The sequence below is a fragment of the Gouania willdenowi genome, chromosome 22 (assembly GCF_900634775.1).
Source record: "Gouania willdenowi chromosome 22, fGouWil2.1, whole genome shotgun sequence".
NCBI lineage: Eukaryota > Metazoa > Chordata > Actinopteri > Blenniiformes > Gobiesocidae > Gouania > Gouania willdenowi.
In genome coordinates this window covers 15,122,737-15,148,195 of record NC_041065.1, presented here as the reverse complement: position 1 = coordinate 15,148,195, position 25,459 = coordinate 15,122,737, and the positions used below count along the sequence as shown (strand labels likewise).

At 40.5% G+C, this 25,459-nt stretch overlaps 1 protein-coding gene across 3 annotated transcripts in view; it reads left to right on the top strand.

Annotated features, from left to right (window-relative positions):
* Window positions 1-25,459, top strand: part of npas3 (neuronal PAS domain protein 3) — a 185,365-nt gene that overhangs the window by 119,162 nt on the left and 40,744 nt on the right. For all 3 annotated transcript variants that reach the window (XM_028437754.1, XM_028437756.1, XM_028437755.1), the window contains one exon: window positions 7,922-8,011. In XM_028437754.1, the coding sequence (XP_028293555.1) occupies window positions 7,922-8,011 (90 nt within the window). The remainder of the gene's footprint in view (window positions 1-7,921; window positions 8,012-25,459) is intronic.

Genomic DNA, 25,459 nt, shown 5'->3' with positions numbered 1-25,459 from the left:
CATCCGGCTGATATTTCACATAATTAATTATCGCAGGTTGGTCATGATGTCATTGCTTGGTGCATTCGAGCGTGAAGGTGTCAGTTGAGTACATTTGTATTGTAATTTACTAAAATAAAGTAGCTCCAACTAAGAAAGAACTATTTTCCAAATAGAACGTGATGCCTGATCATTTCATGATGGTAATACAAATAAGCAGGAGAAACATCATACTGGAGGCTGTTATGCAAGGAAAACAAGAAGACCAGCAGAGGAAGTCAAGAAATGCTGACTTGGCAGGAAAGATCTCGTTCGTGCCTGCAGCCATTGCATAAAGCAGACAGTAAACACATGCCTGTCAAAATGTATATATTTGCATTTCTTCCTGTAATTATTTAGCTCACCATGGCTGATCTGCTCAGATTGTTGTAATGTTTTGTTCAGTTTGCTTCTCTGTTTGCACTCCTTTTGGCTGTCTGTGAATTGTGGAAACAACTCAATTCAATTCCACTTTATTTATATAGCGCAAAATACAACAAAATCATCTCAAAGCGCTGAACAAAATATAAAGTGCATAGTGAGAAAGAAAGAACCCAACAAGATCCACATGAACAAGCATTTAGCGACAGTGGGAAGAAAAAACTTTTTTATAGGAAGAAATCTCCAGCGGAACCAGGTTCAGAGGTGGCAGCCATCCGCTTCCACTGGTTGGGGTTAGTGAACAGAGGGACAAACAGAATAGGATAGAAGAATAGTCCATCCGAGTGTCCACACTAGTTGAGCAGCGAATCATTGATCAGGAACCGCCAGCTCCAGCATCAAGACACCTGAAACAGAAAAGAGAGCGGAGGGCGAGGAGAAGGCACAGACTGCAGGAAAAACTATATATATATATATATATATATATATATATATATATATATATATATATATACACATCAGTGTAAATGGTGTGAAGCAGTGTGAGCAGTATGATGGGTTATGCAACGAGGAACAGAAGTGGGGGGTTGTCTACAACCTGGCACAACTGTGTCTGACTGGACATCATCTCATTGCAGCCCATTAGAGTTATGTGTAGATGGTGGATCGTGTTTGAATATAATGTTGGTGTTTTACTATATCATCTTAGTTCTTAGTTCCTATTTTTTAGGGCTTTTTTCCTAATGGTTAGGTTCACGCTATTATAAGGTATACGCTTCAGCAAAGAACAGTCCCGGGTGTTGCCATAGGTGGTGCTGTGATCAGAGGTGTGCTACACCTGTTAGAGAAGAAGAACAGAATCATGGTTGGCAGTTAGAAAAGAGTTGAGTTGTACACTGTGGTCAGGGCCAAGAAAGTGACCGACGTTGATCAGTTTATCACAAAAATCTGATTATGTGTCACTATCAACATGATTGTCAGTCACATGATCAATATTCATGTCATCACATAAAATATTGACCTATCGGAGCATTAATACAGGTTTTTTTTAGTCTTTTTGTGTATTTTCTGTGATTTGTATGTTTTTTTGGAGTCATTTTGGGGGGGTGGGGGGGGTGCACATTACTAGACCAAGGCTCACTGGTGGTTCGTCTCTGCCTCACACAGACATTAGAGCTGATCTGTGCGTGATGTAGGGAAAGCGTTATAATTCTCCCTGTAATAGATAGATTTCTTTAAACGCAGTTAGAGAAACGGCAAAAGGGACCAAATCCTCCCACATCCCAGTCTTTTCTGTGTGTGTGCGCATGTATTCAAAGGCTTTAAAGGTTTTTAGCTTAATTTTCACACAATATGTCTAAACGTTTTCTACAGTGAGACTGTAAGAGTGACACACACACTGAGAGAGGGATATGGTTGAGGTCAGCACTAGATGGACGCACATACACTCTTCAGGGAATTAAAGGGATATTGAGCTCTGAGCAATAACTGGAAGACTGAGAATATTACTCCTGTGCGCGTGCGTGCGTGCGTGTGTGTGTGCGTGCGTGCGTGTGTGTGTGTGTTTGTGCGTGTGTGCGTGCGTGTGGAGCAGGCGAAGCCTCGACTCACAGGTTGGAGCTATCACTGCTCTCATTCTTTTAGCGACTTTGTCTTTAACGCTCAATAATGAGCTTTGTCTAAACAAATGCATTTGTTTATTTTTTTGCTTTTTTTTAATATAAAAATAGATGTATAAATGAAACACAGGCTGTGCAGTTAACCAAAACATTTAATGACTGTGAGTGCTGGAAAAAAAATCCTAAATAAACAAATTAAAGTACAAAGAAAATTAATGAAAACATAATTTTGGATTATGAATGAACAAATACCACCACAAACCAAAAACTCAAATCACAAAAAAACTAAAACCAGAAAGACTTAACAAAAACAAAATAAACACTATAACAGCCTAACTCAAGGCTACCAAATAGCACAAAATACAAAATAAGAAACAACAAAACACAAAACTAAACTGCACAAATAAAAAAACACAGACACACACAAAACACGTAAAAAACTCCAACATAAATTAAAAACAAAAGTAGCTGAAAAACTACAGAAAACACATTGTATAGAAATCAAATAAATGTGAAAACATTTGTTAAAAGCAGACATTATTACTGTCAGACATTTTGGAGCAGTTGTGTATTCAGGCAGGGTGTGTGCGTGTTCAGGAGGTATGTGCGATCGTAAACGTAACATGAAAGTAACATTTTGTCTTAAATCTACAAAATGACCCTAAAACCAAATGCAGGCGCTCAATGAAGGAGCTTAGAACGACAACACAACTCTGCTTCAGGCTCCGCCTCCTTCATCAGCATCTCTAACGTCAGTCCGACCCGCCTCCTGCATCGACACACGCTGACCTTTGTGGACCCTGGTCTTCCTGCTCTTCCTCCCTCTGTCCTGCACTCCTTCAGTATTGACACGCTGACCTTTCAGGACCTTCCTCTTCCTCCTCCTCCGTCAGTTTCCAGACGTTTGCCTCTCCTCTTCTCTCCCAGGACCTATTGATTGTTCATCTGATGGTTCTATCACCAATCAGCATCCGACTGACCTTTAGGCCCAGCAGTGAAAGCACCTCGTGTGTGTTAGCGAGTGTGTGTGTCCTTTGCGGTCAGAATGTAAGGGCAGATGCTGATGCAGCTTGTTAGTCTGTTAGCTTGTGTTTTTAACATTTATTATTAGTTCAAATGAAGGATGCAATAATATAGGGTGACCATATTTTGACTTCCAAAAAAAGAGGACACTTGGGCCGACCTCGGCATACTCAAAGTACTCGAGGTTAAATCTACCATGTAACGACAAAATACAATATAGTAGATAAATAACTTGGTATTGTACATATAATAGAATCCTTTTATAGCCATTGCACAAAGTCCAACAAAAATGCACATGCGCCTCCCAACAACATTCACGTACACTTCAAAGATTCAAGCCAAACAAACACAGTTATCATAAAAACAACATAAAGTTTAAAAGTGCATGGGTATATAAATTTTTTTTCTTCATAACAAATACTTAAAAAGATTACTGATGTTAATCACCTTTATTATGCATATTAACAGTATGTCCTTTAAAAAGCTTATATATATATATATATATATATATGTGTTCTTTAAATCTCTCAATCATTGAAACAGTGAGAAACATCTCCTACTAGAAATATTAATAATTTATTTTTGAATGAAAAATACAGAAAAAAAACCTTGAGGCTTACAGAACATTAAATAATCATTAAATATACACTTCAATAAATAACAGAGTTTGCATCGCATGGCCCCATGCTGACTCTGAGCTTTACTCTGTTTGTTGTCTGTGGAGACAGGGGTGAGGAGGTCTAGACCAGGGGCCTCATTTATAAACGCTGTGTACGTACAAAAGAAGGCGTACGTCACATATAAGCAAAGTTTGTGATTTATTAAAAAAAAAAAAAAAAAAACCTGACGTGATAATGTGCGCACCTTCACGGCAGCTCTGACCCTGCCGTACGCACAAAATCATGAGAAACGGGAAACTCCGCCGCCAACAGGAGAAGGATGAAATTAAAGACAGGTCTGTGAAATAATACATTTGTGTGAAATAATTAAACATATTCAACATTTCACAGCACATATTATTCGAAGGATGCATTTGCAAAAAACGGAGGAGGAAAAAAATTATACTGACGCCCGCAGGGAGTGAGTGACGTGCCTACAAATACAGTTTTACATTAATAATAATAATTGTACTCAAAATCACATGATCATTGCGCAAAACTGCCGATCAATTAGCTGCAACACCTGTAGCTGTTATAAAAAGGAACACACTCTAATGCGTAAAGACGCACAATGGCTTATCTGGAGGACGAGGTGCACAGGGATACACCGGAGGGAGAGCATCTTCAAAGACCAACTGATTCTCCAGCTTTTTGTGAGGCTGAGCTCCGCCCCTTTCCTCCACCTTGTTGAACAGACCTTCTTCCTATGGAGACTGATCCACATTTTCTCCTCCGCTTTTATGTGTGATTGTTTATTTTTCACCTGTCACAGTCTGATGAGGCAACGCAACGCGATCTGCCTTTCTATCATTCGTAATGTTCACCGTGTCACCTAATCACGCTCTTCTGCGTGTGCCCACCTCAACAATTAATACCTCCACCTCACATTGAGTGAAATGTTTTTTTTTTTTGTTGCTCGTTTTACCCTCCAATCCACCGTCAAATTCGTATTAGTGAATTTTCATTCAGGGCGTTTACCGGACCTTTTATGGTCACCAAATGGGCGGAGCAAGGTGTTTCTTCACGTGCGCCAACCTTTGATTGGATTGTTATTTATAAACGGAAACAGGCGTGGGACGTACATGCGCCCTCGTTTATAAATCGTAAAAAAAAGATGCGTATGCACTTCCTGGTTTTTGGTGATTTTTTTTTTTTAATTACACCATGAGACAAACCAAAGCAAAATGAGCCAAAATGACTTATTGACTGTAATAAAGGAATATGAAATGGCCACTGTACATATGTGGAGCAGACGTTTCTGGTCCTTGCAGTTAAACAGCTGCATGTCGACGTAGAGTCAGACGAAGTCACAGCTTGTGTTGTTTGTTTCTTTTTGTGCTGCTCTTTTTGTTTCTCATTTAATCACCCCTTCTTTTGTTTCCACATTACTTTGTCTTCTTTCTCATATATCACACACGCACACACACACACACACACACACACACACAATGTTTCTTTCATTTGTCATTAGAAGGCTGTGAGCTCGACAGTAACATTTAAACTGAATGGTTAAAAGATGGCCTCATTGTGTGTGCGTTTGTGTGTGTGTTTGTGTGTGTGGGCGATCGATGCAGTAATCTGCAGGAGGTGGGAAGCGGAGAGAGAGCCATTCAGCAGTGAACTCTAATCAATTGCAATTCTTTCTTTTACTGTCTGAATGCACAGATTTAGACGTCTCTCTGTGTGTGCGTGTGTGTCTTTGTGTGTGTGTGTGTGTCCTCGGTGAAGCCTCCGTCATACTGACAGTACACCTCATTGCTGATGCCTTGAGGTGTGATATTGACCTTAGTTTCATACAAACTCAAGCTGTAGATAAAACCTCTGACATACTCGTCCTTTAGTGTAACGGTTCAACTGGTGATCATTATAGCTGGCGACTTTTTAATGCTGTCACTCAGTGTTGTTTATCACAACACAACAAAAACACAATGCCGATGACCGATTTACATCAACTGTCCTTAGAATCAGGAGTCACCAGATAACATGAACACCAGTCGAATTGTAACACCTTATCACCTTATGGCAGTTTTCATACTGCCAGTATTAATATGATACATCGCTCCACCGTACTGAGAGGCGTACTGTGGTCGTGCTCACAGCCTCTATTTACACCTCTGCTGAGGAGAAGCTGAAACGTCACCTTCTTCAAAGAAAACCTTGCATCAAAAGTCACGCTTACGTCTAGGCACAGCGCAAACTACAGATTACTGATGACATGTTTGTTGCCATGGCAACATTTAAACACTACAGGAGCTCGCCTCGCTATAATTATCTATTTGTTCTATGCATTTGTTTTATACGTTTACCAACTTTATTTCAACGTCGGTTTAAAATGACTTAAAAATTCAACCGTGAGTCAGCGCTTTTTTTTTTTTTTGAAGATGAATGGAAACCGATTTTATGATTCATTTGAACGACTGAGAGAAGAATTAGTCTTTTATGAGCATTAACCAATGTAAATTATTCTGTGATTTGGATTCTTTTTCCTCCTCAGACGTGAAAACTCAGAGGGCTCCAGTGTTGCCTTTCAGTCACTTCCAGTCAATTCCACAGATAACTGAACACCACACACACACACACACACACACACACACACACACACACACACACACACACACACACGGAAAGAAAGAAATATACAATCAAAATTGCAATTACCTGCAGAATATGTAAAGGGTAAACAAGTCTGTGCACACACATACACACACATGGCCTGGTGTTAGCGTCCTAGTTAGCATGCTGAAATGAATACAGTTAGATCCAAAGCAATTTCCTTTTATTTATCTTAGCGGCTCTGCATAAATAAAGGCAAGGGCATCCAGGCAATTAGCATAATTACTACGAGGCGGTCCGAGCTGCTCTGTCTACACACACACACACACACACACACACACACACACACACACAGGCGGCTGGTGTGTGTGTGTGATTTGTTCGTGACTTCTGCCGGGATGTCCGTTTGTTCCGCTTTGTCTGTTTTCGGTTATTTTCTCTACAATTTCTTTGTGTCTCTCTCTCTCTCTCTCTCTATCACACACACACACTCCCGTTGTGTCTGTGTGTGTTATTAATATGCAAATCAAAGAGAAAAACAACAAAGAGCAGCAATAAAACCATCTAATGCTGCTATTCTGGAAGGACTGCACTCAGCTGATCCTCAATCTGCTGCTCTCTTTCCCTCGGAAACACACACGCACACGCACACACACACACACACACACACACACACACACACACACACTATGGGGGGTGCATCACTTCTAAATTCATGCACACCAGTCCATCGCACGTGTACCTGCCTGCCTTACTCTCACTAAACGTACCTAATTTAAGTAGTTAGGTGTAGTGGCAGGTGTGGCGTGACAGAAGCTGCAGTAATCAGGAGCGCTTCACAATGGAGCACCGTCTGCGTGACATGTAAATACTTTGGAAAAATTGTTAGTTGTTTGTTAGGCATACAGTCGCACACACGCGTGCATGTCAGCAAGTGTGTGAGAGTGTTGAGTGTTGTATCCTGTCCAGTTACAGATCTGACTCAGAACGTAACACTACAGTCACTACTACTCTATGGACTGGTGTCGAGACTGTAACTGGACTAAATGGTGGTCCGGTATACACTCACACACACACTTACTGTACATACCTGCTTGCGTAACATTTTTTTTCCAAGTGTTTACATGTCACGTAGACGGTAATCGATAGTGAAGCACACCTGATCGCTATAGCTTCACTCACGCCACACCTGCGTCTCGTGTGGACTGATATATTTATGTTTGTTAGGTGCACATCCAGGTGTGGCATATGGTGCATACACTTTATTGTGCCCGTGTACCCATTGTAAGTCTCTTTGGAGAATGTAGATCAGACGTGCAGGCGCAGGGTACGCGTTTGTTTACGCGTTCGTTGGACTGGTGCACATGAATTTAAAACTCTCTCTCTCTCACACACACACACACACACACACACACACACACCTATTTGTTTAGAGATCATGAAGTCATGAATCAGTCTTTATTCTTTCAGCTTTTTGTGTTTCTTAAACAGTCTCCTTCAACAAGATCTTCCACGTTAAAGAAATGTCCATAACTGTGTGATGAAACTATCAATACCATTATAAAGTGTTTAACGCTAAGAAGGAAAGGTCATTTTTGCCAACACGTGGCTTTGTGTTGGCGCTCCTGTTGGAGGAACTGACGTTTTGTCCCTCTCTGTGTGTTTCAGTCTCTGGACGGGTTCGTATTTGCACTAAACAAAGAGGGACGCTTCCTCTACATCTCAGAGACCGTCTCCATCTACTTGGGACTGTCGCAGGTGAGTCCCGCCATGAAAGGGGACAAACTCAAGCCTTCTCACATTTCCCCCCGCCCTCACCCTCAGAACCCACACAACCCTCCCACCCCCTACCCCTCCACCCCCACCCTATCCTGTCATTACCAAAGACAATTCCCAACAAATTAAGTCTCATTTAAAATCTCATCAGCTCGTCGGACGGTTGTTGATTTGTGCACTGAGCAACGCTGCATATTTTATGTCTGTGTGTGTGTGTGTGTGTGTGTGTGTGTGTGTGTGTGTGTGTGTGTGTGTGCACGCACTTCATTTTATTTTGTCAGCTCAGAGACGCTCTCTGCGTCTCGATTAGTTCACTCTCCAACAGTTCCTGTTAATAGAGACGAGCGTCCATTCTGAAGGGTGACACATCGACCTTGGAGGCGCTGATACGTCGTCTTTGTGTGTGTGTTGTGTGTGTGTGTGTGAACATATTATGCAAGATAGTGAGGGCCATCCTGCCTCTGTCCACTTTTGAACAAAACTCTGCTTTTTGATGTCTTGTGTTTATGATTCCTCGTGTTGAGCTCCAGACAAACAACCTTTGCCTTTTGCTTTGTGCCACTTTTAGGAAAAAAGCGTGAGAACTTCTGAGCATCTCAGACTGTTTAATCTATGGTTTTTCTCTGATTGATATCGTTGATGCTTCAGGCAGAATACTTTAGGTTTGCTTTGTCATGTTAGCGTGTCTCCACTGTTTCAGGTAACGATGTAGAGATGATTTAAATCAGCTTTTCTAGACTCTAACTTGTGCTGGATGTCAGTCTGTTGGAGCTCCAAGAACCTCTCCCATGTTTCTTCTTAACAAAAATCCAAGTTGATGGTGTTTGTCTCCACTTATAACAACAAGAATTAACAAACCTCGTCCGAGCTGCACTAACATTAATTTGTCTTGTGATAAAGTCGTACTTGGCAACTAGATTTGTTGGTTAATTACCAATTTGGGTTAAAGAAGTTTGAGTCTTTGTATGAATGGGGATCATTAATCCTGAGGATCCAAAGGACGGAAAGTGGGCAAACTCACCATAAACACAGCAAGCTGAAAGGATTGAAATGAATCCGATCACTGAGAGAAGTGTTTCATGTTGTCATAGTTCTCTGTAATTATTTTGCTGTCAATTTCTGTATTTTTGTTGTAATTTCTGTACTATTTTAGAAAGCATAATATAACCAAAGTCTCCAACTGATCTGAAGACCCAAGGTCCTGTTTACATGAGAACATTTTCTCGTGAAAACGCAAAAGTCCTGTTGCGTTTTGGCGGTTCATTTACACGGCAACGGCGTTTTAGTGCTTGAAAACTGAACTTTTTAAAAATGGGCTCCAGAGTGGAAGTTTTTGCAAAACGCTACCCACTCCTAACCGTGTAACGGAGAAAATGAAACTTTCAGTGTCACGGGCATGCGCCAATGAGGCTGCAGAGCCTCAGATGTTAGTCTTTGCCTGAACCAGAATAAAGCCGATCTCTCTTTCAGTCTGAACTAGGGACTGTCACGCTATGACAATATTGCCATACCGCAGCTAATTAACAGTGCTTCAATATTGTTGTGGTTATGTCACGGTATAAAATAATGAGCTGTTGCGCTATAAATGATTTGGTTTCTGTAGCGGACCTTTGAGATTAAAACTACAAGTACCACATCATGCATTGCAGCGTAGTCAAGGGTAACAGGCGGTTGAACCAATGGCCGTGTGCGACAGTTTGAGGTCAGAGGGGAAAGGAAACATGGAGATGGTGGCAGCCAGCAGAGTACAGTAGAAACGGCAGAGTTTGAAGAAGTGTTTATGATGCAGTGGCTAAAAGTCAGAGGAGTGGAAACATTTTGGTTTTACCGCATCAACAAAACCATAAAGGTGAAAAGGTGGACAATATATAAACACTGCTAGTGTACCGTGTGCTACTCGTCCGGAAATGCAAGCAACATGAGCTGCCACTTAACAAACCGGCCTCCCGAAAAGTTTAAGGATTGTGTCAAACAAACAATCCAGTCTGCTCAAAAATCTGTAGAGGAAGCATTTACAGCCAAGCTCCCTCAGAACAGCTCCAGGGCTCAAGAAATAACAAGACACGTTGCGTTTGTTACACTCGTATTCTGTTGTTGTTGTTATTGTGGGATTAGGCCGTCATAAAACAGGTTAGTTTTACCCTCCTGATGATGTGCGGTTGCAATAGTCTTGGCTGAAAGAAACTAAAAAATTAAATTTAAATAGCTGTGTGTGTGCGTGTGCGTGTGCGTACACACACGCATGAGAGAGAATGTTTCTATTGTGGGTGGATACATTTTATTGTTTTGACTGTATTCCACTGTAACATAGAAAGGTCCAACCAGGGACAGGAGTGTCAACTAGCGCTAGCTTTAAACTTTTATGTGCATCACATCAGCTGCCACAATAATTTTGTTTTTTATGTTTGATTGCATTGTCCATGTTAAATAGGTTAATACATGTTGACAACAAGGTTACTTGTAGTCCTAACCTCAAATGTTGACTTCTCTGGAAAAACCTCAAATAAAGCTAAACACAGAATAAGGAAGTTTGCACTATTTTGATTTCATTTATTGTTTACAATGCTGTTTCTATACCTGTGTTGCCTTTAGTGTGTTCCTGACTCAATTTGAATTTTTGCACTTTATCTAAAGAATCTGTATCTGTTAATAGGCCAGTATGCACTTTCTTTAGTGTCTTCAGTGTCATTAGTGTAAAAGTATGACATGAACAGACAATTTTTTAATAGTCATCATTCTTGTTATTGTTGGCATTGCTGCAAACTGTGTTCCTTCCTGTATGACAATGAGCTTTCCTACAATACAGTAATCATTTTTGTACTGTGAGGTTTATACCATGATTATACCGAACCGTGAGTTTTAGATTTAGCTACATCCCTAGTCTGAACCCATTGATGCCTGACACCTATTTACATCTGTGCCGCAGCGTGCACATGTATGCAAGTTTCTTTAATAACTCAGCGGTATTTAATAGTCACTCGTTTACAACTGTAAACATGACAAGCAGCTTCATGTGATGCTACAGACGCTACGTAGCGGTTTAATGCTGTAACACACTCAGCTCAGAGAACTGCTCTCTACATATGTGACACACGCAGCAACACAATGAGTCAAGAACGAGTCGTTCATGCATTTTACAACATAATATATTCATGTACCCGAGGACAGCCTCCATTCACCTCCTCAGCAACATTGTGCGTCATCTCGCACTTATTGAAACGCATTACCTTCACAGCATAGCGTCCAACTAGAGTAAAAGATAGAATGAAGCGCGACCCCGGGTTCGGTCAAATAGCTCTCAGTAGAAGTGCAGCGCTGTGATTGGTCAGAGTCTGGTGCAGACATGAAATACGTCTCCACTGATCCAAGTGTTGGTGAAGTAAATCAACACTTTATTGAGAAATTCAGAGTAATGCACACAAAACTCTGACTTATGTTGGCTTATTTGGGTTCATTGCAAAATCAAACCATCCCATCTATTGGCCTGGCATGCGCATACTACATCGTTTTTTTTTTTGTGCTTCCTGAGGTCTCATGGAAACAGAGATCATTTGCCATGTGAATGCAGAACTTTTTGGAAACAAAAAATGGAAACGGAAGTAAAATGTTGTCGTGTAAACGGGGCCCAAAGCTAATGCTGAGGTTTTCACTCTCAGGTTAAATCCACATACGAGGTTGTTCAGAAACGTCTTTGTTGTTTAGGCAGGAGAAACCATGCAGTTGTCATTGTTAGAACCTGGTGTTTTGTCCCACCCTTCTTTGTTAAACTTAAATGAGATGCAGGAAGAAGAAGAAAAGGCCAATCAGTTAACTGAATTATAGATGAAGGTGCGTCACTCCCCACCTCCACTTCTCCCCCCCCCCCCCTCCCGCCCTCGGATTAACTCCCGCCCTGAGATTGATTGATGATTTCTATCAAATAATTGATTAATTGTCAAATTTGGTCCCCGAAGCTTTCCTGCCACTTATCTTGTTCCCGGAGCTTTTATCAGCTGCAGAAGAAGAAGTGATGGAGATCCTCCGACGTGTGTACACGGAGTTCCTCAACCTCCGCCCGACTAATGGTCCCCCATCCCGCTTCTGCTGCTAATCGCTGCCCTTCATGTTCTTCCTCAAAGAGAAGGAAAATATATCACTAATTATTTTGCAGCTTTAATCAGACTAAGGGAGGGGGCGGGGCCTCTTCTTTAAGCCTTTAGACAAACCGTGGATGTTTTAGGGGAAAATGTGTCGACAGATTTATGTGTGTGGAGGATTTAAGGCGCGGCGGGACGTGGACGGCCAATCAAACAGGCTGTTAATGGAGTCGTTAACAAAGAGTGGACTGTTAATTAAACACTGAAGTGAGCAAACACCGCCGCTGCCTTTCCAAACTTTCCCTCATCAAACATTTCAGAGCGTCACCGCCTTAACGCGTACAAGCTAAAGTTAGCGCAGCCAAAAAAAAAAAAAAGTGGTAAGAGAAAACTTCAACAGACAGAAGATGACTCGTAATTTTGGTTTGTACAATTTTGTAGTTATTTGTAATTTTTGTGTGTGTTATTGCAGTCATTTCTAGTGGGTATACTGTGTTTTTACCCATATTGAGCTCTGATTCATTTCTTTGTGTGTCTGTGCTGCTGATATGAGCCTGATTAGCAAATGGTGTGATTTTGGCCAAACCTTGGGATGTGCTGTGTGTGTATGGGCGACAGGACATATGACACAGAGAAGGCATTGCAAGGGATTAAAATGTGAACTACAGACTGTTCTACCATCTACGTGACTTGGCAGATCGTCATCATATTTAGTCATTCACGACCCTAATATCGTCAGATGGCACACCCATACCTAGAGGCATGCTTTGTGCCTCCGATATGCCGCTTGTCGCTTGCTTTTCTTGTTTCTCCCTACACCCACTTTCCAGAATCATCCAATCAAAACACAGTAATCTGTGGGAACTCTGGAAGGCCAGGACAACACACACACACACACATACACACACACACACACACACACACACACACACACTACAGCAGTGGTGGCTGGCTGCTGTCCACTTTTGAGAAAACAGGGGAAATTAACGAGCGCTCGGTATTAACCACTGTTCCGTATCTCAGGGCAATTGGTTATGGGTATACGGACATTCCGGAGCTTTCTTAGTGGTTATACGGCGTATACCTGCGTATCACGTAGACCACACCATTGGTCATTTCTGTTGTTTAGATATTTTGAGCATTTTTCTGCTATGTTTGTGTGTGTGTACGTGTGGGTGTGCATTAGCATGCTGACAGCGGCCTGTAGGAGGTTATCTGGACCTCGGAGAGTTTCCGTCTCCTTTTGTTCCGACTGATCGCTGCGGCAGCTCACCAAGGGGATGATGGGAGGCTGAGATACAACGGGACAATGCAGGAGACTCGCAATGTTTCCAAGTTTAAGTTTTGAAGATTTTTCTTTATTCCAAGAGATGAATGAGAGACATGCATCCACACACACACACACACACACACACACAACTACACAACTGAATGTGGAGTCTCACACTCTTTTTGTGACGAACGTGTGTGTGCGTGTGTGTGTGTGTGTGAGTGTGTGTGTGGCGTCTAGACGGCTCCCATTGAAATGTATGAAGTTCAACAGTGAGCTGCAGTGTGAGGGTCAGAGGGTGAAGGATTAAAAAGTCAGAGGATACGCTTTTATACATTAGATGGACAGACAGCAGACACACACGCGCACACACACACACACACACACACACACACACACACACACACACACACACACACTGAACCTATTAATGCACTGATTTCGATTTCTTTCAACTGACTCCAAACATTTTATTTTTGGAGTCAGTTAGTGTGCCTTTGTGTGTTATGTTCTCGTTTTGTGTGTTTCTGAAGTCACTATATGTGTTGTTATTGTAGTTTGTGTGTTTTTGAACTATTTTATGTGTATTTGTTGTCTTTATCTCTTTCCTACATTTTTCTGACAGACAGTCTGTGCACCGGTCGTTTCATATTTTTTCCAAAGGCCGTCATTTTCATGATTTAAAGCCAGAAGAGACGCTTACATAATTTAGATGGACACACACACACACACACACATGCACACACACACACACACACACCGTGCATTAAAAGCTGTGAGCGGTGAGCCGGGGTTCTGACCCGCTACATTAAAAGCGCTTCGACATGCTGGGATTCAGGCGCTCTGACTCGTTTCGTCGCCTTCATTCATTTCACAGCCATGAAGGTCAACGCTCTTCACAAGGTCAATGCAGGACTTACACACGCACACCACACACACACACCACACACAAAAAACTATGTTCACACTCTACACACATTTATGTAAAAACTACTCCAATCACAGTATTTGTCACTTGATCACATCACATGACACATGATAATCACGTGATTAGGCAGTAAGTAGGAATAAATCATTCATCAGTCTTGAATCACTATTTCTCAGTGAACTATTGGAACAACATTGTGAGCAATTTTTTTTAAATGAAGAGATAAATAATGTCTTCATTTAGAGAAAACATGTGACTCTTGGACTGTCTGTGATTGGTTACTTTTCTCAGCATTTAACACATTGTCTTATCTGACTCTTATCTGTGTTTGCCTGTCGGATCATTATCTTGTCCTAACTTTTTTCTGGTCTTTTCTTGTCTTGTTTCATTCTGTGTTCTAACCTGCCTTATCTTGTCATCTCATTCATCTTACCTCGTCCTCACTCGTCTGGTTTTGTTCTTGTATTGAAAAAACTCATCTTATCATCTTGTCTTTGATTAAACGTTTCATCATTTAAAAATTTTACTTATTGGCTTTGTCTTGTTTTGTCCAGTCTCGTTCTATCTTGTCTCGTATTAACTTGGTTGTCTGGTCTGTCTCGTCTTGTCTCTTTACGTCTCATCTTTTCCCATTCCCTAATCTTCCCTCACCTCACCTTAAAGCACTTATACATGCTTCCAATGAATGCAGAATAGCTGCTCTACTCTGAGCTCCTCCTTGAAGGAACATCAATTGGAACATCAATTACGAGTCCCATTATGATGTGTGAAAGTTTGACTATTCTTTAGCAGAACACGTTTCTCAGTTGAGCTGAAGGAATGAAGGTGAAATTTATCCTCTTCATTTCTTATTCCTCACATTCTGGATTATTCAGTGGCGCAGGATCAGAGGGCAGGAGGTGAGCGAAACGAGCGCTCCCTGGGAATGATGATTAAAATCATTAAATGCAAATAAACACATCGACTGGCAGCGGATTGATTGACACGTGGCAGGCGGGTCGAAGGGAAAACATATCGATCATCAGGGTGAAAGCGGCGACGACTCTCGCTCTGACACCAATGCTCTGAGAGCGTTTATTCAGCATCAGGCGGGAGGAGAACCTGCAATTTTCTGCTGTCCTTCACGTTTATTTTAATGAATTATTCTTTCTTTCATCACGTCCTCAGACGGACCTTCGATCAGGTTCGTCTAATCCTCAGAGACCATAAGAACATCTTCAATAATATTTAGGGTGGTTTTACAGCACGCTGAACACAAACTGTATTAGCATTAGCTAACCTTAGCTAACCTTTCCCTATGTTTTCATTATGACGCCCACTTTCCTTATTTCCTTATTCCTTATTAAAGGCTGATAGAGGTATTTGAAAGAGAAGAAATATTAATAAATGAAAAATACTGTATATAAAAACGACTAAATAACAATATAGATTAGATATAAAAAATATAAAAATATTATTTTAATAAAAATGTTAATTTAATAGTTTATTTCCTTTAATAAAATAAAAAGCCATTTTTCTGAAACAGTCACAAGATAACATGATAGTTAAGTCATGAAGGAAAGCAGAGACGCCTGATTTTCTACATTTTTAAATTGAGTACGTTTAGATATTTGAGTTGAAATATATTGTGGTTTTATACTAACCTCTATGATCTGAACAAGCCGTTGGTAGGATTTTCAGTGGGAAAGATACTTAAGTTCTTGGCATAGCTGGGTTGTGTACGCTAAATGGGCGGGGCGTGTTACCAGGGCTCCTACTGCGCAGATTATGGCTCCAAATGATTTCAAATTTGCAAGTTAGAATCGACCCTAAGCGCCGTGTCTTGGCTTCAAAAACGCTGAGTGAGAACAGCTACAGTACACGCCCACTGGTCGGGAAGGCCGGCCCTGCGTGACACACACACACTGAGATAATGTCACAACATCTTTGGGTAAAATCTGATGAAGCTACAGAAATGGGTCACAAGAAAACATTATTGTGATCACATGATCAACCGTAACATCATGTGCAAAGTTCTTTCACTGCTCCAAACGTCACAGGCGAAGGGACAAGGCGACTCTTTTAAGCTCTTTATGATGTGGAAGAGCAGGAGCCTCTACGTGTGGGATGACATCTTGTTTTCTTTCCAGGAATTTTCTTCCACTCCTCTGTAGATTTCCAACACTTCCCCAGCCTCTCCCTCCAGTCCTCCCAGTGGCTTCTTCCTCCTCCTCCTCAGACTAATCCTCCTCACCGTCCCTCTCCTCCTCCTGCAGGTGCTCTGCAGGGATAAAGGATTGATGAAGCCATCAACTCTCTGCTCTTGACATTTATAAAAAGCCCTCACAGCTAATGCCTCCTCTCCCCCCACTCTCTCTCTTTCTCTCTCTCTCTGTCTCTCTCCCCCCTCCCCCCTGTTATCTCCCTCGCAGCGCTCTCGCTCCTCACCTCCCACTGCATCGTTAAGACCTGCTAATTAGTCCTCATTTGTAAAGCCAGTGTAAATAAAACACCCGTAATGTGCAGAGTGTCGCTCACACACCGCATTTGTGCGTGTGTGTGCATGTGTGTGCGTGTGTGTGGGCGTGTGCATTTAAAAAGTTTGGTTTCAAAACAAAGTGTGAGAAAAAGACAGAAGGTGTGTGTGTGTGTGTGTGTGTGTGTGTGCTCGTTGTGTGTCTTTTCCTACTTCGTCTTATCTGGTCTTATCTAATCTGGGCTCTTATCTAGTCTTGTCTATTCTTACCTTGTCCTATCTTATCTTGCCTAATCTCATTTGATCTTGTCTTCTCATCTTGGCTCTTGCCCTTTCATATCTCGTTTAGTATCTTCTGGTTGTATTCTATTTTGTGTCTCTCATTTTATCTTGTCTTATATATAAAAAGCTAGTCCCCTGTGTGAATGCGTCAAAGGCTTCCCATTGACTTAGAGGAATAGACTTGTCTTGTCTCCCCTTCTCTACTTTGTCTGGTCTCATCTCATCTTGGTTTACGTCTTCTTGTCTCTTCTGGTCCTATCTTATGTCATCTTGTCGAACTTTATTTGGTCTTGTCTCATTGTGTCTCTTATTATTTCTTTTTCTTTCATCATCTTATTGGATTTTATGTCTAGATTTCCAGCATTGGCTACTTTAAGCTGTTATTCTACATTAAATGAAGCTTCACTACACTGAAGCTACCCACCAGAGAACGTAGCAAGCTACGCTACAATAAAAATGATCAAAGTAGCTTAGTAAGCAATTTTTTACTATTGAACAAACTGTATTTTAAATTATTCTCTCTCAACAAAATCACCAACAATACTCTTGTAATCATCACAAAAAGCAGCTAGTGTTTGTCTCTTTTCATTAGTGGTGATTTCTGATAATTGAGTTATAAATTGTTTTATCTATCTCATTGTTTTGTGTTTTGATGAGTGTTAAGTGACTAAAGTAACCTGTTTATTTACTTTTGGATTAATTAAGTAGTCTAGAATTTGTGTGTCTGTGTTCAGTAATACTAGTGCAGTGTCCGTAGGATGTATGTGTTGCTATAGAAAAGTGGGAGGTTAAGTAGCTTTTTCATGAATGGCCAAAAGAGGTTGTGTGTTGAAGGTGGGACGTCAGGGACATTTAGGTTTGTTGTGAAACGTGTAGTGATAACTATTGGGTTTTCATATATTTTGGCTTTTAGCAAGGACACTGAAGTGACTTGAACCCCCTCTATTCCGATTCCAGTTTGTTGTACTCGCGGATCCGGATCTCCTCAGACTGGAGGAGACTCGATCCGGACTTACACAAAATTTGTAAAACTAACGGTATCATTGCAGTCCAAACTAATCCGACGTCACACACCCTTGAACCAGGCAGCAGCCATGTTGAAACTCTCAGGTCAGTCTGACCTTTTCTTTTCTTAACTGCAAAAGAAAAATAACTACAGGATTCAGTTTAATATTGGTCAAATAAAATTATTATTATATTATTATATTGAAATATATTTGAGGAACACACACACACACACACACAAACACACACACTCACTCAAATGTATACTTCAAATTGTCATTTTATCATACACTGACAGCATATTTCAGAAGTACACATTTTAATATCAATACTCTGATATTAGTTCTGGACACATTTTAAATTACAATTGAGTCTATTTGTGAAGTTATCTTGTACCTTAAGAAATTTATTTGGAAAGTGTTCATTGGTGTGAACATGCACTTCAATTTATTTATGAAATTGTGTGTAAAGAACACAGATATGTTTACCAGGTTTTTTGGGAAAAAAAAAAAAAAAGATTAAGTGAAAAAAATACAATTTTTATTTCATATCTCTGAAAGACAATAAATTGAAAAAGTGTCCTATGAACACTATTTTAGTGCAATATTTCTGTAAATAAATGTTAACATACCAATATAAATGAATAAGTATCTCCAGTAGTGCTTTGTGTAAACAAAAACCAAAAAAAACTAAATTTCTGTGAAGACATACCTGCACATTTTAGTGAAAAAACAGAAAAGGTTTTGAAAAAAAAAAATTAAAAAAAATTCTAAAAATCAATACTTAAGATAATCGATCATGCGAAAAAAAATATCCCGATATATCGCCGTATCGAGATAACGTTACACTCCTATTACACAGGAGGGATGCGTTTGAGCTTTATAAATGATTGGGAAAACGTAGATTCTGAGTAGCTACCGCACTATTTGGCTGCAAAAGTAGAGTATACTAAAAAGCTTTTTGATGTAGAAAACGTCGTTGTTACGACCATGTTACGGCCCAACACTGCACATTTTATATTCCAATATTTTTTTTTCTTTCGGGAGAAAAAGGAAACCACAAAGAAACACACAATGCATCAGCCCCTTAATGTGCAGCAACTCTGACAAGCAGCTGTTTAACCAATGATGAATCACGCACACGCACACACAATCACCTGAGCCGAGGAGCCGGTCCCTGGAGTGCGGCGCGTTCGTTTTATGCACCATCTGCTTGCTCTCCCCACTGAGCCATTACAGCTGAACTACAGCTCTGCTCTATGGGAGCGAGCGAGGGACAAAAAGGTCATCCAGGAGCCGCACAGGGCTCATGGTACCCTCAGCACGGCCACAGGAGAGAGTTTATCTGGGACTGTGTGAGGTCGACAGCGGCGAGGTGTGCTGGCACTTTGACAGAGGCTAGCAGAGGGAGGTGGGATTACTCAGTATGCTGAGGTGATGGACACTAACTAAGCTTTGACCTGATACACAACAGACAAAGCACAAAACAACACACAATATGATACACAACACACAAAACAATGAGAAATAAATACAGTTTGGTAAAAAGCATTAATGATCAGGATTTGGTGAAAAAGATTGTTGTGTCGTTATTGGTCACAGACTAGTCGATCAGATGGATGTGATCCGTGTTGTTTTAAAGCTGTAGATCTGAACGTGTGGATAATCTGCGTTTGGACCTCAGATCATGTGACCATGTGATGTCAGTTACAGCCTTCATCTTTCCTCCTCTCACTGTCTTCCTCTCTCTCATTACACATCCATTACTTTATACCTCCTTCCCTCCTCTCCCATCTCTGTCCATCCTAATCGGTGTCTCCTCCTCTCCCGCTCCTCTGTTTCTCACCCTCCTCATGCTCTTCACTTCTCTTTCCCCTCCTCAGTCTAATGCAGGATGAATTGCGATCACTCGTGACTGACTGCTAATGGCAGCGCAAGACTTAAAGTGATTCTCCACTGTTTTTACAAATGTGGCCACAAATGTTCCAGTTGTTCTTATTAGAACTGTTGTGCAGAAAATACGTTTCTCACATGGAGCCATAATTCAGTCCCAGACTCGGGTCGAATGGGCAGAGAACAGCTGATAATTTGATCACCTCAAAGCCAGTGCGTAAGAGTACACAGAACAATCTGCCTGTTCCACCTGTGCTTTCACAGCATTCAACAATGGAGCAGCAGCAAATATAGCAGCGGTGCTTCTAGTGGTTTTGATGTTTTGTTTTCCTGCCGTGGCTGGTGTCCTGCCCACCCACATCTTCCATACATCCTGTGTTTAGTCCATGCCGAGAGTGTATGTGTTCTCAGCGCACCTGCATCACTCTAGACTTTGATTGGAAGCGTTCCGAATTGCTCTAGAATTCACCTGCCTGATATGCTTTAGACTTTGTCTGTTCACGCGTCTGAACGAGACGGACTTTCCAGCAAACAAACTCTACTGTGTTTTAACTGCTCTAGTATTATTTAATATGAATGCACCCTTTTTGCTTTTTACATATGAGCCTTATTTACACTTCAGGAGGAACTAAACCTGCTGAACACAGATGTATTTGGGTATGAAGTAGTGCTGTTGATTGATCATAGTCCAACTCTCAACATTTTTGTCAAAGTATTTCAATTTGGCATATTTAGTTGTAAAATGTCAGAGTGACTGTCCTCTATGGGTTTAAACCAGGCTATTACAATAGATTTTTGCTATTGGCTGAGAATGCGATCATGTGACATTTTGGGACCATCTTGTAACACAAACAAGCACTGTTAGCCCCGCCCCTTTTATAAAATCTAGCACCTGTGGGCTCTACAATCTGTGGTGAGTAGGATGGATTGAGAGAAGAGTGAATAGAGGTATATTGAGTGATGAGTAACTAGTTAACATAGCATAGATTGTTCATTGGAGATTTTATAGTATAGACTGGGCGTGTCTTAACTGCTTCAGGAGCCCCGCCCATAATTAAGGCATTATTAAGTCATCCGGACAAACTGCTTCTACTTTCACTACCAAATCCATTCCATTTTGTGTCGTGGTGTTTACGTCAATAAGAGAAGTACAGGGGAGCAGAAATGTCGCAGATTCTCCCCTAACAGTTAAAACCAGAGTTTTCATCGGACAAGGGTCGACATTAAAACCAAAGAGAAAGAAAATGATTCTATGTATAGTACAGACACTCAGGGAAACTCAGACAAATAGGGGTCCCTTTGCGAGCGTTGTTCATTAATGCCGACTGAAGTTTTACAAACATAATATCGTATAAACATGATATATTGTAAAAACGTACTTTATATTGTAACAATGAATTATGTACAAAGCATGATATGTTGTAATATTGCCTTTTAGTGTATGAACTTAATGTTATTTCAGCATGAGAGGAACTCCTCTGACAAAGAGGGATATCGTTGGAATCACAACAGCAGCGTGTCCGTGTTTAATATAATAATACACATTTTTCACTGTGGTAGCTGTTAGCTTCCGTATAAGGCATATGAAGCAATTTGATTCAAAAGTCTTCTAAATGTTCCAAAAATCAGGCTGAATTCTCCAATCCAACAACAAACAATGTGGTTTGTAGAGGCAGATCGCCCACAGACGTCATTAACCCATGATGCTTTGCAGACAACAGTGGCTCCTTAACTGTAAAAAAAAAAGCTTATCCTTAAAATGCAATAGGATTCTGGGTCCATGTAAGACATCGTTTTCAGAACAATTGGAACATTTTGTAAAAACAGTGCACTATCCCTTTAAATCCACTCATATAAGTGCAAATCGCTGTCATTCTAGAGCTGGCAAGCAAAACTGAGCCAAGTCAGCATCACATCACATGACCTGTGCGTGTGTGTGTGTGTGTGTGTGTGTGTCAAACAGATAAATTGATTGACAATTATCTTGAAAGATGTGTGTGATTATCACTTTAAAGAATTTGTAAAGTTAAACACATTTACTTCTGACATGGATGCACAATAAGCACTCACACACACATCCCAGCAGGCTTGTGTGTGTGTGTGTGTGTGTGTGTGTGTGTGCGCGTGTGTGTAATAACCTCTGTGCGCTCCAATCGTGAGTGAATCAGGCTGAATGTGAAATTGAAAACAAACAGTCATTTCAGATAGGGACTCCTCTCCGTCAGCCCACATTTGAAGCTGACAGATTGTGCTGCGTCGTATCCTGATGTACTGTACCTCTCAGGTCCCCTAAACCCCACACTATTACACAACTCATACATAACCACAGCCACTCAGAGAGACGGGGGTACTCCAGAGATACTAAGCCACACCATTCAGAGACACTACTGACGTACACGTTACTCCATTCTGCCACACACTCCGTCACAGACATATTGGGCCCTATTCTCTCATTTGTGCTTAACGGGTTTTTGAGTTACTGACGTTTGTCCAACACGTATTCTCCCATCCAGACTCCAGACACGCCCACTGCACGTAAATAGACCCAATGCACGTAAGGCTGTGAAAGAAGGCCATCTAATGTTCTTCTTTTAGAAGAGGAGGGCTGGGCCATGGAGTTATTTTGTTCGGCTGTCTGGTGTTGATGAAAATCAGTGAAACCAGTGCTCCTCATGAGATTATGCTAGTAGAAATCATTTCATTAGATTGATGTAATTTCGAACAAAATCATAAGAACATGAAGAAAGGATGCATCATGGACGATGGAGGTTTTTTTTTCATGAATGTGATTGAAATCCGTGAAAAAGGTAAAGCACACTTTTAATTTGAAAAGGCCTTATTCATTGAAGGACAAAGTAACAGGTTTATTTGATAAAATATATGCATTCCATTACGGATCAGCAGCATTTTCTGCCCACGCTTGGCCTGAACCCGACAGGAAATAACATACTTATGTCCAAGTTAAAATAAATGTTTTGATGCTAATGACACTTGTAAGTGTCCAAAAATCAGATGAATGAAATATTACGTTGTGTTGTGTTCTTGTTGAGCTCTAGAGAACAGTTTTGTTATCCCGTGTTTAAAAGAGGAACTAGCTCGACTAAAGTTATGCAGTTTTCACATCAGCAGACACAGTTTCTTCCTCCAAAGCCCAAAGACACAAATGGGCCACATTCTTTCTCTTCCTCACACTTCTACGTGATAATTCATCTTCATCCTTTTAAAAGAATTTAACGTCTCCACTGTGTAGACAGTTGATCAACCATTGGTGTTCTATTCCTAAATTCTGTCTTACTTTGTTATAAAGAACGTTAAAATGGTAATAACTAAACTGTAACTAAATATAATTGTATTTTAGGAAGAAAACGCAAAGAGAATCCTGCTAGTGTAATTACTTTGTACAGTTAATGTGGATTCAGATATTATTAATCCAGAAATGATTGATTCTTGATTTCACATTTAAATGTATTTTCGTTTCCTGAAATACAAGAAGGACCTTGCTGAAATATCAAATTATTTAATTAATGTGAAATGTTTACATGTTTACAATCGATGTTAATCAGTCACTGTTGTGCATTCTTTTCCACTGTAAATGAACTGCACCAACAATAATCACAAACATTGTCGTGATTAAAAAAGAACAGCATCAGAAGTGTCTGACCTTTTCTGATCAATATTAATAATTAATAGCCGTTGCTATTGCTGTAATCTGACTGGTATCCCGAGATAAAATAATGTAATTTATTCAAAAGTAGGACTGAATTTGCTGCAGGTGTAACAGCATGTGGACTTTGTGTGGTGTTTGAGAGAGTTTGGTAATATGTGTAAATGTGGAGACGGCTGAAATAAAGAGGCGAGCGTTTGTGCGTCTGTGAGGAATACGAACAACAAACGCAGAGAGACGCTCCGCTGTGAGCGAGCAGTGTGTGATGTTTTTGTCAAGGTCACAGCAGCTGAATGTGAAGATCCTCAGGGAACACCGAAGCGTGTGTGTGTGCGCGCGTGCTCTTGTGTGTGTGTGTGTGCGCTGCATGTGTGTGTGTGCGTGTGAGTCTTTTGGCTTTGTGTGTCTGCATTCGAAGCCCTGTGGGGGCTTCGCAACAGGCTGCAGCGACGCATTCCAATCGCTGCTCAATTAATTGCCCCGCATGCCTGCACACACACACACACACACACGCACACACACACACACACACACACACCAGTCCATTACAATGGCTCCTTTATATCCCACTTTTCTCTCTCTTCTTTAACTGAAACTTTTTGGGAGAATTCCTACTTCAACGATCTTTTCATCCAACATCCACAGTTTTACTTTTAAACTTTGGTCTTTATTTTAACACATAAATGATACTTTAAATGTGTATATTTCCCAGGATTTGTCACCTAACACACCTGTGTGTCATCAGCAAAGTTGAAAACTTGATTAGCTTTTGTTGTATAATGAAGTCTTGTAGGGGTGCTGATGTAAAGCCTTAAAACTGATGTCCGGAGTTCCTGTGAAACGTCTTGATGTCCCGCCCTAAAAAGCCTCACTTCCTCTGCAATCTACAATCAGCAAGAAAGAACCACGCTCACATTATAGCTTTTTCCTATTGGCTGAGAAGAAGAAGGTCATTGTCCAATCATAATGTCCACATATAGCGGGAATTTTGTTTTCAAGCGACAGGTAAACAGAGACAGAAAGAGAGGGTGAGTTGAGAGATTTGCGATAATAGTGATTATTACTGTAATTTGACTGTTAGGTTAGTGTGTAGTGAGTGAGATTAGAGTGTAGTGTCTCGTACTGTATATTTGTTTTTGTTTTATATCAACACAATGAGGCTCAAATAATTGGTCTTTCCCTGTATTTGTGATTGATACTTTTTTTTGTAAATAGTTGTACAAAATCGCCTGAGACATTGCTTCCATTTCACTGTAAATAGCTATATATAACTGTGTTTTTTATTTATCTGTATATAAGTTTTTGAAATATATAGTTGAGATTTGCTATGCAAGCAGTAAAACTGATTTGTTAAAAGTGTTTGTGAGTTTTATAGTAAAAAACCTAGCTTTTTCCCACTCGAATTTTAGTTTTTATAGTGGTTTTAGATCTACTGTGTTAATACAGGATGCCATACTAAAGAATATACTTCACGGTCCCATTTGGGAGGTTCTCCTGAAAAAAATGATACCAAACAAGCAAGGTTTATGGATTTCTATATATGAAATGTAAAGGTAAAATCAAACGCATTGAAAAAACAGCAAAAACACCTTAGGCCCCAGAGGGTTACGGAACACCAGGACTAATGAAGATGTTTAAATGAAAAGTCTAACTCAAAAACTACTTGACACTTTGTTTAAAATTTCAGGAAATGTCCAAATTAGATATCATTTATTTTAAATCAGTAAATTCTTACGTTCAGCTCTTTGAGATGGTTCTATGGCACCTCCTGCTGGTGACTTTGCCTATGCTCACATGCTCACTTTTCGTTTTGATCATACAACAGCATAGCCACGTACTATACTGTACATTTCTTCCA